The sequence below is a fragment of the Oncorhynchus mykiss genome, chromosome 8, assembly GCF_057628025.1.
Source record: "Oncorhynchus mykiss isolate SJ-2025 chromosome 8, ASM5762802v1, whole genome shotgun sequence".
NCBI lineage: Eukaryota > Metazoa > Chordata > Actinopteri > Salmoniformes > Salmonidae > Oncorhynchus > Oncorhynchus mykiss.
Window position 1 is genome coordinate 23,519,434 of NC_143029.1, and position 14,678 is coordinate 23,534,111.

General features: G+C 38.8%; 1 protein-coding gene across 1 annotated transcript in view; it reads right to left on the reverse strand.

Annotated features, from left to right (window-relative positions):
• Positions 1–8,873: 8,873 nt before the first annotated feature.
• The window catches only part of si:ch211-202p1.5 (endothelin-1), a 28,399-nt gene continuing 22,594 nt past the window's right edge, over positions 8,874–14,678 (reverse strand). The window contains exons 2-4 of the mRNA XM_021611987.3: positions 14,375–14,540; positions 9,970–10,098; positions 8,874–9,862 (exon numbers count right to left, since the gene is read on the reverse strand). Coding sequence (XP_021467662.2) covers positions 9,733–9,862; positions 9,970–10,098; positions 14,375–14,540 — 425 coding nt within the window. The 3' untranslated portion in view covers positions 8,874–9,732. The remainder of the gene's footprint in view (positions 9,863–9,969; positions 10,099–14,374; positions 14,541–14,678) is intronic.

Genomic DNA, 14,678 nt, shown 5'->3' on the forward strand with positions numbered 1-14,678 from the left:
GACTAACTACAATTGGGGAGAAAAAAGCAAAAAAAATCTATAAAAATAAAATAGATATAATAATTTATCAACCCTACAAGCAACACAAGACACAATTATTATGGTGGGAGATTATAATACGGTTTTAAATACCTCAATGAACAGTAAAGGAAATCACACTACAAACTATCATCCTCAGGCACTGAATGAAATCACAAATGTTATGGATATATTGGAACTAGTGGATATATGGAGGCTTAAATATCCTGACCTAGTGAGATATACATGTCATTCTCGCTGGCACCAAAAGTTTAAAAAGTGTTGATAGGGGACAAAATGCAGTTGGACAATCAAATAATTGTCATATATTTTACTCTTACAGAATTTCCATGTGGGCGAGGATATGGTCAAATGAATCAAAGCCTATTGGCTTGTTTTTAATTTGTTCTTAACTAGGGCATAATAATTGACAAAGTACTTTTTCTGACAAATTACAGTGCCTTGCAAAATTATTCATCCCCTATGGTGTTTTTCCTATTTTGTTGCATTACAACCTGTAATTTAAATGGATTTTTATTTGGATATCATGTAATGGATATGCACAAAATAGTCCAAATTGGTGACGTGAAATGAAAAATAACTAAAACAAAAAAAGGACAAGTTGTGCGTGCATTTGTATTCACTAAATAAGATCTGGTGCAACCAATTACCTTCAGAAGTCACATAATTAGTTAAATATAGACCACCTGTGTGCAATCTGTGTCACATGATCTGTCACATGATCTCAGTATGTTCTGAAAATCCCCAGAGTCTGCAACACCACCAAGCAAGCAGCATGAAGAAGATCAAGGAGCTAAGATCAGGGTTTGGTTATAAAAAAAATATCTGAAACTTTGAACATCCCACTGAGCACCATTAAATCCATTATTAAAAAGAAGGTCTAATTTCATTATTACTGAAACAGGATCCAAGTGATAAATCTTGATAAAGATCCAGTTCATGTAAAAAAATTGAAGGCCCCTTACACTTTAGTGTTGTCATGCAAAAATTCCAGCGAAATGCATAGTGCATATAATTGAGGTATTGTTGGCTATTATTCATCCTAATCAGAAAGTTTTTTTTACATAAACGATACATTGGAGATAATATAAGGCAAGAACTGGAAACAATAGAACACACTATGAAAGATCTGGGAAATCAGGCCTGGTATTTATAGCTGACTTTGAAAAGGATTTTGATATAGAAAGGAATTTGGAATTTATATATAAATGCCAATTTTGAAGAATCTCTTATAAAATGGGTTAAAGTTATTTTTTTATAGTAACCCTAGGTATAAAATAGTAAATAATGGCTACTTCTCTATAAGTATTAAACTGTCAAGAGGAGTAAAACAAGGTTGTCCACTAACTGCATATCTATTTATTATGGCCATCAAAATGTTAGCCACTGTTGTAACTCCCCATCCCGTGTCCGGGATCGTTGTCATCATCTGACACTAATTAGCATAACGCAACGGACATAAATGTTATTAGAAAATATTCCTATTCATGAAATCATAAGTGAAATATATTGAAACATAGCTTAGCCTTTTGTCAATCCCCCTGTCATCTCAGATTTTGAAAATATGCTTTACAGCCAAAGCAAGACAAGCATTTGTGTAAGTTTATCGATAGCCTAGCATAGCATTATGTCCAGCTAGCAGTAGGCAACTTGGTCACGAAAATCAGAAAAGCATTCAAATTAAATAGTTTACCTTTGATGAGCTTCGGATGTTTTCACTCACGAGACTCCCAGTTAGATAGCAAATGTTCCTTTTTTCCAAAAATATTATTTTTGTAGGCGAAATAGCTCCGTTTGTTCTTCACGTTTGGCTGAGAATATCGACAGAAACATGGCAAACGTTGTTTATAATCAATCCTCAAGGTGTTTTTCAAATAACTATTCGATTATATATCAACTGGGACAGTTGGCTTTTCAGTAGGACCGAGAGGAAAAATGGCTACCTCTGTATTTTACGCAAGAATCACTCTGAGAGCCATCAGGTGACCACTTACGCAATATAGTAGCTTACGCTCATTCTTCAACATAAATGCGTGAAACTACGTCAAAATGCTGTAGACACCTTGGGGAATACGTAGAAAAAGGAATCTGGTTGATAGCCCATTCACTGCTCAATAGGGACGCATCGGAACGCAGAGCTTTCAAAACATGAGTCACTTCCGGATTGGATTTTTCTCAGGCTTTTGCCTGCAATATCAGTTCTGTTATACTCACGGACAATCTTTTTACAGTTTTGGAAACTTTAGAGTGTTTTCTATCCTAAGCTGTCAGTTATATGCATATTCTAGCATCTTGTCCTGACAAAATAGCCCGTTTACTCTGGGAACGTTATTTTTCCAAAAATGAAAATACTGCCCCCTAGTTACAAGAAGTTGTTTAAAATCCGATCCAACAATAATATCAAAGGGTTAGAAATCAATGGCTTAAAAACAACGATGTTATGCTTTCTTTTAAATCTACAAGTTGGCTCCCTCCACAGCCTCATAGAATATATAGATATTTTCTAACCTCTAAGGATATATATTAAGTATTCGATCATTAAAACATGATACTTTGACTTTACCATGTGGTTTACCAATAAAATGGTCTGACGGTGATGTGGATATACACAGTATACATACAGTTGAAGTCGGACGTTTACATACACCTTAGCCAAATACATTTAAAATCAGTTTTTCACAATTCCTGACATTTAATCCTAGTAAAAATTCCCTGTCTTGGGTCAGATAGGATCACCACTTTATTTTAAGAATGTGAAATGTCAGAATAATAGTAGAGAGAATTATTTATTTCAGCTTTTATTTATTTCATCACGTTCCTAGTGGGTCAGAAGTTTACATACACTCAATTAGTATTTGGTAGCATTGCCTTTAAATTGTTTAACTTGTGTCAAACGGCAGGGTAGCCTAGTGGTTGGAGTGTTCGACTAGTAACCGGAAGGTTGCCAGTCCAAACCCCTGAGCTTACAAGGTACAAATCTGTCATTCTGCCCCTGAACAGGCAGTTAACCCACTAGGCTGTCATTGAAAATAAGAATTTGGTGTAACTGAGTCAGGTTTGTAGGCCTCCTTGCTCGCACATGCTTTTTCAGTTCTGCCCACAAATTTTCTATAGGTCAGGGCTTTGTTATGGCCACTTCAACACCTTGACCTTGTTGTCCTTAAGCCATTTGCCACAACTTTGGAAGTACGCTTGGGGTCATTGTCCATTTGGAAGACCCATTTGCTACCAAGCTTTAACTTCCTGACTGATGTCTTGAGATATTGCTTCAATATATCCACATAATTTTCCTCCCTCATGTTGCCATCTATTTTGTGAAGTGCACCAGTCCCTCCTGCAGCAAAGCACCCCCACAACATGCTGCTGCCACCCCCGTGCTTCGCGGTTGAGATGGTGTTCTTCTGCAAGTCTCCCCCAAACATAGCGATGGTCATTATGGCCAAACAGTTCTGTTTTTGTTTCATGAGACCAGAGGACATTTCTCCAAAAAGTATGATCTTTGTCCCCAAGTGCAGTTGCAAACTGTAGTCTGGCTTTTTTTATGGTGGTTTTTGAGCAGTGGCTTCTTCCTTGCTGAGCGGCCTTTCAGGTTATGTCGATATAGGACTCATTTTTACTATGGATATAGATACTTTTGTATCTGTTTCCTCCAGCATCTTCACAATGTCCTTTGCTGTTGTTCTGGGATTGATTTGCACCATGGTGTTTATACTTGCGTACTATTGTTTGTACAGATGAACATGGTACCTTCAAGGATTTGGAAATTGCTCCCAAGGATGAACCAGACTTGTGGAGGTCTACAATTTTTTTTCTGAGGTCTTGGCTGATTTTTTTTATTTCCCCATGATGTTAAGCAAAGAGGCACTGAGTTTGAAGGTAGGCCTTGAAATACATCCACAGGTGCACCTCTAATTGACTCAAATTATGTTAATTAGACTATCAGAAGCTTCTAAATCCATGACATAATTTTCTGGAATTTTCCAAGCTGTTTAAAGGCACATTCAACTTAGTGTATGTCAACTTCTGACCCACTGGTATTGTAATACAGTGAATTATAAGTTAAATAATCTGTCAGTAAACAATTGTTGGAAAAATTATTTGCCTTAGAACGTTGGTTGCAATTTCAGTTTAATCCACCAGAAAAGACAGAACAAATAATACAACAAATATTTTGGTTAAACTCAAACATACTAATTGATTTAAAAAAACAGAATTTTTTGAAAATTGTATAGTCTTTATAAATTATTTTAATGAATACGACTGGTGGAGTTACAGTATGTCACACATGCAGCTCAGAAAAATATATGGAAATGTCTGCTCTTCCCAAAATTACAACCAACTAATTGCAGATTCACCGCAAAAATGGAAGAGGAAATTGGAAGGGGGAAAAAGTAAGGAACTCGTCTGTTGGGCAAGCATTTATGACCAAAATTGGTTCAAGAAAATTGTAATAAATAAAAAGTATACCAGTTTCATTTAAGGGCCAAAAAAAGGTCAGCTGTGCCATATAGATTGCTAAATAGCCGGGAAGAGATTTTCGAAGTTCCGATTTCATGACACATTGTTTATGAACTGTTATGAAACAACGCTGAATTTAAAACTCTAAATTGTTTTATTTAAATTATTATACATAATTTTGCAACCAATAGAATGTTATATAAATATATGGGGGATGCAACCATCCCAGCTCTCCAGATTTTGCTGCGAAGAGACAGAATCAGTAGATCGTGGCCTAGGGTGGTCTAGCGGTCTATGCCGCAGCCTCCGGTGCACAAATACTGCTGCAGCCTGGTTTCGAATCCTGCCCACTGCTAATTTGTCCACACTCTTTATCCAAAATAATAAAAAGGTAAAGAACTTTTGAGAAAAATCCCAGCACAGTTGAAAAATATATGGAAAATATAAATAAAAATGTAATGGTGTTGGGCGATAGATGGGACAGGTTGTGTGGAGCTGAAGAGTGGGATTAAAAACAACAAGAAAGATCATGTAAATTATGCTGTGTCCATAAAATGTATATGGGTTCAGAACTCTTGTAAAACAGCACAGTTAAAAATGTATGGCAAAGTAGAAATCAAGCTGGCTGGGATTCGGAGATGGATGGGAGGGCTTGATGGTAGCTGAAGAATGGGATTAAAAACAATCAAAAGATAACTGTTGTAAGGTGCATTGTGTCCATATGTATATAGTATGTATACACTGGAAGTAGAACCTAGGTGTTGTTGTCCATTTGTTTACTTCAATTAGGAGAGGGGTGGGTAGGGTTAGGGGAAAATAATGAATGAATATATATATATTTCCTTCTAAAATGAAATAAATAAATACAAATCCTCATAAATCTACACACAATACCCCATAATGACAAAGCGAAAACTGTTTTTTGGAATGTTTGCAAATAAAATAAGATCAGAAATACTTTACTTATATAGGTATTCAGACCCTTTGCTATGAGACTCGAAATTGAGCTCAGGTGAATCCTGTTTCCATTGATCATCCTTAAGATCTTTCTACAACTTGATTGGAGTCCACCTGTGGTAAATTCAATTGATTGGACATTAGTTGGAAAGGAACACACCTGTCTATACTAGGTCCCACAGTTGCCAGTGCATGTCAGAGCAAAAACCAAGCCATGAGGTCGAAGGAATTGTCCATAGAGCTCCGAGACAGGATTGTGTCGAGGCACCGTCTGGCCACTGGGGAAGGGCACCAGCATATTTCTGCAGCATTGAAGGTCCCCAAGAACACAGTGAACTCCATCTTTCTTAAATGGACGAGGTTTCGAACCAGCAAGACACTTCCTAGAGCTGGCCGCCCGGGTCAAACTGAGCAATTGGGGGAAAAGGGCCTTGGTCAGGAAGTTGGACACTCCAGAGCTCCAGAGATCCTCTGTGGAGATGGAAGAAACTTCCTGAAGGACAACTGTCTCTGCAGCATTCCACCAAACAGGTCTTTATGGTAGAGTGGCCAGATGGAAGCCACTCCTCAGCAAAAGGCACATGACAGGCCGCTTGGAGTTTGCAAAAAAAAGTATCTAAAGATTTTCAGACCATGAGAAACAAGATTCTCTGGTCTGATGAAACCCAGATTGAACTCTTTGGCCTGAATACCAAGCGTCACATCTGGAGGAAACCTGGCACCATCCCTAAGGTGAATCATGGTGGTGGCAGCATCATGCTGTGGGGATGTTTTTCAGCCGCAGGGACTGAGACTAGTCAGGATTGAGGGAAAGATGAATGAAGCAAAGTACAGAAAGAGGTCCTTGATGAAAACCTGCTCCAGAGTGATCAGGACATCAGACTGGGGCGAATGTTCACCTTCCAACAGGACAACGACCCTAAGCACACAACCAAGACAAGTGGCTTCCAAGCAGGAGTGGCTTCTAGACAAGTCTCTGAATGTCCTTGAGTGTCCCAGCCAGAGCCTGGACTTGAACCCGATCTAACATGAAAATAGCTGTGCAGCGATGCTCCCCATCCAGCCTGACAGAGTTTGAGAGGATCTGCAGAAAATAATGGAAAAAACTCCCAAGTGTATGTATGTATGCATGTATGTATGTATGTACTGTATGTATGTATGTATGTATGTACAGTATGTCTGTATGTATGTATGTATGTACGTTTGTATGTATGTATGTATGCGTTTACATGTGTGTGTATATATATATATATATATATACAGTATTACCAGTGAATATTTTGGACTCACCTACTCATTCAAGGGTTTTTCTTTATTTGTAATATTTTCCACATTGTAGAATATTAATGAAAACATCAAAACTATAAAATAAAACATATGGAATCATGTAGTAACCAAACAAATATTAAACAAAGTAGCCACCCTTTGCATTGATGACAGCTTTGCACACTCGTGACATTCTCTCAACCAGCTTCACCTGCTTCACCTGAATGCTTTTCCAACAGCCTTGAAGGAGATCCCACATATGCTGAGCAGTGGTTAGCTGATTTTCCTTCCCTCTGCGGTCCAACTCATCCCAAACCATCTCAATTGGGTTGAGGTCAGGTGATTGTGGAGGCCAGGTCATCTGATGCAGCACTCCAAAGGACAGATTCCCACCGGTCTAATTTTCATTGCTTGTGTCTCTTGGTCCAAGCAAGTCTCTTCTTCTTATTGGTGTCCTTTAGTAGTGGTTTCTTTGCAGCAATTCGACCATGAAGGCCTGATTCCCACAGTCTCCTCTAAACAGTTGATGTTGAGATGTGTCTGTTACTTGAACTCTGTGAAGCATTTATTTGGACTGCAATTTCTGAGGCTGGTAACTCTAATGAAAGTATCTTCTGCAGCAGATGTAACTCTAGGTCTTCCTTTCCTGTGGCGGTCCTAATGAGAGCCAGTTTCATCATAGCGCTTGATGGTTTTTGCGACTGCACTTGAAGAACCTTAAAACGTTCTTGAAATGTTCCATATTGACTGATCTTCATGTCTTAAAGTAATGATAGACTGTCATTTCTCTTTGCTTATTTGAGCTGTTCTTGCCATAATATGGACTTGGTATTTTACCAAATAGGGCCGTCTTCTGTATACCCCCTCTACCTTGTCACAACAACTGGTTGGCTCATATGCATTAAGACGGAAAGAAATTCCACAAATTAACTTTTAAGAAGGCACACATGTTAATTGAAATGCATTCCAGGTGACTACCTCGTGAATCAGGTTGAGAGAATGCCAAGAGTTGCTGTCATCAAGTCCAAGGGTATCTACTTTGTATAATCTCAAATATAAAATATATTTGTTTGGGATACTGTAGGATTCCATATGTGTTATTTCATAATTTTCATGTCTTCACTATTATTCTACAATGTAGAAAATATTAAAAAATTAAGAAAAACCCTTGAATGAGTAGGTAAACTTTTGACCGTTACTGTTTATGTGTACAACATTTTTTATGGGGGATTGGAAATGATGCAGACAATTACATTGATGGAATCTACAATCTGTCTGCAGTATTAAAGCTGATATATCCCCTATACCCCCTAAGTATAAAAAGCAAATAAAATAAACATTTGCCCCTGTGCGAACTGTCTACAGGAGACATTTGTTTCCACCTCTGTATTTGTTAGATTTATTTGCCAACTGATGGCTTTAAATGGGATTTTTCTACATGCAATATCTATTTCTTTCACAAAATTGTTCAAAAGAAAACGAATTATCATGGTGCGTTCAGAAAAAAATTGAAAGGCTTCAGCTTTACTATATCAAGTTGAAATGATATTGTGTTGTGTGTGTAGAATTGGTCCATTTAGATTTTCCCCATGGGATGGTTGGATGTGCCACAGTAATCTAAAGGAAAACCTTGCAAACAACCCTGTTAACAATAATAGAGCATAGTCAAGGAAATTGCAGCAACAGAAAGCCACAAGTCATGCAGCGAGAACTGAGTTATTTTCCTCTGAGTGGTGAGAACAGCTTTGTGGGAGAAGATTAGATAGGGTTCAGGCTGTAATCATGTTCAATCCAGCGGTCCTGTGGGCTTCTTCATGCTGGCAGAACGACGCTCCGCAGGGAGCACAGAGAGGACACTGATCCCCAGAGCAACGCTTGACCTGACCGCAAGGTGACCAGAGAAGAGAAGAGGTATGATGATTGGCTGACAGCCACTATCCTTTTGATCCATAAATGCGGGACAGGCTAGGGCGTTCGGCCAATGAATGTTCCTTCATTGTAAGTGATACATAATGTACTGTACATACCACACACACTTCTTAGTCTGTGCCTATACGGAACATTTCACAGGCAGATCTAGACTCAAGGGTTGATGGAAGATCACTGTAACAAACAAGGGACTATTGTAATAAAACCACACTGTGACAAGGATGTTGTTTAGATTTGAATGTATTAGCTATAAAATCATCTCACAAACAAAATAAATAGTCATTTGATCATCTTTTAAACAATACTGGTGCTCAAACAAACCTGCATAGCTAGTTATCAGATACTATGTCAATACAGACTAGCTTTGGACCCTGTAGAGATAGTAATACTGTATGGAATGGGTTTTTCTTCAGCGGTCTGGTAGCCTTGCAGGTTTGCTTGAATACCAGCCCTAGTCTGGAATCCATGTTTGGTAGCAATGCAATTTTAATTGTAACACTGGTATTCAAACTTGTTCAGCAGGGACTATTTTGGCAACCCCGACGTTGAGTACCACTGCCGTGACATGTAAACTCTACTTGAATACCTTTTGGATATATGATGCGTTAAATGACCCACCTGTCCTAGATCACACAGATGATTCCCTGTCTAGTTTGATACATGCTGTAACTCACTTTTAAGACCCGTGAACTGCATTGCTTTCCATTTCTAGCATGTCTTTCACGTTCTAGCTCCATGACAGCGAAAGGATGTCGAGGCCAAAACAGTGTAACATGCAGAAACAACATTGACAGAGATACAAGACATTTTTACATGTAACATCTTAAATACTGCTCATTTATGCATTACTGTAACTATATAACTTCATTTGATTTGAAAATGACGTATGTACTGTATGTTGTAAAGTAAAAAATATGTATGTACAGCATTAAAACATTTGAGAATGAGTCACAATCACAAAAAGACTGCAAAGTTACAACATTTCATAAATACGTTTCAGAAGTGCCCCACCACTGTACAATGTCCTTTTGCGTCATATTGTAAAAGAGACCAATCAGATGACATGAAACTAGGGTGATGAAACTAGTGTCCATTCTCTTCTTTCAGGTTTCTTGCGTTAAGTGTTTGTTGGATCCTTTTATTTGACATTTCAGCCTTATATCTCTTCTTCAAATTTGTCGCAAATGTCCTCTTCACCAAATCATTTTGACCTCTATAAAAACAAATAAATCATGACAGTGTTAACTCTTTTCCTCTCAATATTTGATATGGGATAGCAATGATGTTAACACATTTCAAGTGTGATTCAAGAACACTTACTCTTTGAGTGTACGCAAGGCAGAGCAGAAGTAAAGACACTCAAAGTCCCTTCTCTTCAGGCAGACGCACCGTCCCACCTCTCTCCTCAGTCGAACAGGGAAGGAGCCCACTCCATATGGCACTACCTGACTGGAGAAAGAGTTAAGGGAATGATGAGATCACGATGTACATGCACTGATAAACACAACAGCTTTGAATTTTATGTATTGTCTTTTTCAACTTACAAAGGGAACTCAGTGTTTTATTTTACCACAGCACAGAATGTCAGGAATTCATTTTTCAAGTGCTCTTGAGACCTCTTAAGGTATCAAAAAATATATATAAAACAATTATTGGATGACACATTGAATTTGGCATTACTGTTATTAGCCAATAGAAATGCATTGAATTACAGATTCACAACATGGAACAACAGATAGTCCCGCCAAAAATCTAAACGAAGTTTGTTCTGAAGTGTCTGTCCTATATCTGAGAGATATAAGATCAGGAAACAATTTTTGTTTTATTTACATATATTTATCCCTTTATTTTAGGTACTAAACTATCTCCATATATACAGTTGAATTCGGAAGTTTACATACACTTAGGTTGGCGTTTTTTAACCACTCAACAAATGTCTTGTTAACAAACTATAGTTTTGGCAAGTCGGTTAGAACATCTACTTTGTGCATGACACAAGTCATTTTTACAACAATTATTTACTGACAGATTATTTCACTTATAATTCACTGTATCACAATTCCAGTGGGTTAGAAGTTTACATACACTAATTTGACTGTGCCTTTAAACAGCTTGGAAAATTCCAGAAAATTATGTCATCGCTTTAGAAGCTACTGATAGGCTAATTGACATCATTTGAGTCAATTGGAAGTGTACCTGTGGATGTATTTCAATGCCTACATTCAAACCCAGTGCCTCTTTGCTTGACATCATGGGGGAAAAAAAATCAACCGAGACCTCAGAAAACAAATTGTAGACCTCCACAAGTCTGGTTCATCTGTACAAACAATAGTACTCAAGTATAAACTCCATGGGACCACGCAGCCGTCATACCGTTCAGGAAGGAGACATGTTCTGTCTCCGAGAGATGAACGTACTTTGGTGCGAAAAGTGATCAATCCCAGAACAACAGCAAAGGACCTTGTGAAGATGATGGAGGAAACCAGTGCAAAGTACCTATATCCACAGTAAAACAAGTCCAATATTGACATAACCTGAAGTACCACTCAGCAAGGAAGAAGCCACTGCTCCAAAATCGCCATAAAAAAGCCAGACTATGGTTTGCAACTGCACATGGGGACAAAGATTGTACTTTTTGGAGAAATGTCCTCTGGTCTGATGAAACAAAAATAGAACTGTTTGGCCATAATGACCATCGTTATGTTTGGATGAAAAAGGGGGAAGGCTGCAAGCTGAAGAACACCATCCCAACCGTGAAGCACGGGGTGGCAGCATCATATTGTGGAGGTGCTTTGCTGCAGGAGGGACTGGTGCCCTTCTCAAAATAGATGGCGACATGAGGGAGGAAAATTATGTGGATATATTGAAGCAACATCTCAAGTTAAAGCTTGGTCGCAAATGGGTCTTCCAAATGGACAATGACCCCAAGCATACTTCCAAAGTTGTTTTAAAATGCCTTAAGGACAACAAAGTCAAGGTATTGGAGTGGCCATAACAAAGCCCTGACCTCAATCCTATAGATAATGTGTGGGCAGAACTGAAAAAGTGTGTGCGAGCAAAGAGGCCTACAAACCTGACTCAGTTACACCAGCTCTGTCAGGAGGAATGGGCCAAAATTCATCCAACTTATTGTGGGAAGCTTGAGGAAGGCTACCCAAAACGTTTGATCCAAGTTAAACAATTTAAAGGCAATGCTACCAAATACTAATTGAGCGTATGTAAACTTCTGACCCACTGGGAATGTGAAGAAAGAAATGAAAGCTGAAATAAGTAATTCTCTCTACTATTATTATTATCTTGACATTTCACATTCTTAAAATAAAGTGGTGATCCTAACTGACATAAAATAGGGAATTTTTACTTGGATTGAATGTTAGGAATTGTGAAAAACTGAGGTAAAATGTATTTGGCTAAGGTGTATGTAACTTCAACTGTACTTCCATTCACTTTTTGAACTAGTACCAGGACCTTATAGCCCAAACCATTTGGATGCTACAGACAGAAGCCATCATGTTCTTGAGAGTCTTCAACTTTCAACAGAGTGGTCATAAAACAGACAGATTTTGGTAGGAATGTTTTTTTCTATGTTAATTAGATTTCCGCAGGGACAGAGAAATTGTGGGCTAATTGCTCAATATCCTATATTATATCTCTATTGGCACCCACAAAATGCTTTTATAGAACCAACGAGGCAGATCACGTAAATAAAGCTGCATGGCCCTGAAAAGCTGGGCAAACACTGGTGTCTAGTGAGTCTCGAGGGTATAATGTATCAAACCTGTCTTACAGGACACAGAGAGGACGCCAGTCCTCCATAACACATGTATATATCCTAAAGCTGCTGCTTCATTGCTCTGGATATTAACCTGATCCTGAAGCCAACCAGAGCCAGTCTGCCTGCCCGCCATGATGTCCCACCTTACAGCCTGGGACATGTTAACAAGACCACACAGTGAACTGATTCCAGATGCCATGCACGACTCAAAGCAACCCCATCAAACAGGGTCACCTCCTCCCTGTGTTCTCCACACACCGTCACACACATGCACACACACACGCACGCACATGCACCCATCTGTCTGACTGTCTGTCTACCTGTCTGTCTGAGCAGCCAAAACATCTGCATTCCATAAGGTGTTTTTGGCAGCTGTTGAAAGGTGACCCTTTCATTTCCCCCCTTCGTCTCTTTCTCTCTGTTGTAGTTTAACCTCAGTATTTTTGGATGGTGAAAGCCTGTCTCTTCTCTTTATAAACTGTGAACTGTCTTAATTTCTTGAGTTGAAAGTAGATAGCTTGAGTCAACAGAATTGAGTAGAAACCATGCGAGAGTCTCAGAAAATTCTATGCTCAGTTTGGAAATGAATGATCATTTGTGAACATTCATGTGAAATGTAATATCAGTTCCTAACTACTGATTTCCATTCTTATGTTTAAGTGTGTTTGGTAGGAGGAAATGTGGTATTACCAATGATCACATAATTGCATACTACTACTGTGATTCCATGTTTAAACATAGCACAGTACCTACACTGTACAGGTCTTGGTCTTTAGCAGCTGGTTTTAGGCTAACCATTGGAAAGGATATTGGAAAACTTATAGAAACCTGGGACTTTTAGAACACATGAGGAAACAAGGAATTCAGAAGAGAGGGCAGATGCCCTAACCGCTCCTCTAACTAATTGGATGTGGGATATTTGGATCAGGAAGTACTGTATGTTCAGATCCAACTTATTGTGAGTCGACTGTAATGTTGAAGTTCACTGGTATTCACCTTTACTCGTGTTAAACAAAAAGCTTCAGCAGGAAAGAGTTGAGAGAGAAAGTCTGAGTTGATGATAGACAGTAACTTAAATTAAATCCTTGACACTGTGGTTTTGAGTTTTATGAAGAACCACAAATCATCCAGCTCATTACACTCTGATGTGATAATAAATCACACACAAAAAACCTGTGGCTTCTCAGAACACTGTCACAACATTTTTTAAATGTAACCTTTATTTAACTAGGCAAGTCAGTTTAGAACAAATTCTTATTTACAATGACGACTTACCGGGGAACAGTGACTTAACTGCCTTGTTCAGGGGTAGAACTACAGATTTTTACATTGTCAGCTCAGGGATTCGATCCAGCAAACTTTCAGTACTGGCCCAACACTCTAACCACTAGGCTACCTGCCATCCCATATCATGCCTTAATTTGCAATTATAAACAGGGTGGTTTGATCCCTGAATGTTGATTGGCTGACAGCCGTGGTATACGGTCTGATATACCATGGCTGTCAGCCAATCAGCATTCAGGGCTCAAACCACCCAGTTTATAATTGCAAAACATTTATTTTTACTGCTCTAATTATGTTGGCAACCAAGTTTATAATAGCAATAAGGCACCTCGGGGGTTTGTGATTATGGTCAATATACCACAGCTAAAGGCTGTATCCAGCCACTCCTCGTTGCGTCGTGCTTAACTACAGCCTTTAGCCCCCAACGAGCCTTATTTCTAAAATATACTCTACAATATGGCTCAATATGCAAATATGATACAGCGTGAGAAATGATAATTAAAATGTTATGTATCTCCACCTTTTCAATATGTACAACTTAACAAAGTACAGACAAACCTCTCTGTTTTCACAACACAGATATCTCTGTCGTAGATATCTTTCTACCTACGTTTTGTTTATGAGAGGGTGAGTTGTGCTGTGAGATGTTGTTCTTGATGAACTCACCTAGGAGTGTTGACCCAGACGATGCCAATGTGGCAGAAGTACACACATTCTTTATCATTCAGGTTCTCACAGGAACAACGCTTCTCCCGCCGTAGGGGTCTGTAGATGAGCTGCATCACGGGGCCCTCCTCTGCGCCAGGCCCAGGGGCAGTGGAGTCTGAGTATGCTAGGAGAGAAGGAACAACCCCATGAATAAAGCATTATATAAAAAATAATACTATAAGCTGATGAAACGTTTACAAGGACAGACGGTACAGAACTGGGAGATTGCAGTCACTCCATTTTCATTCTGTTCTGAAGTATG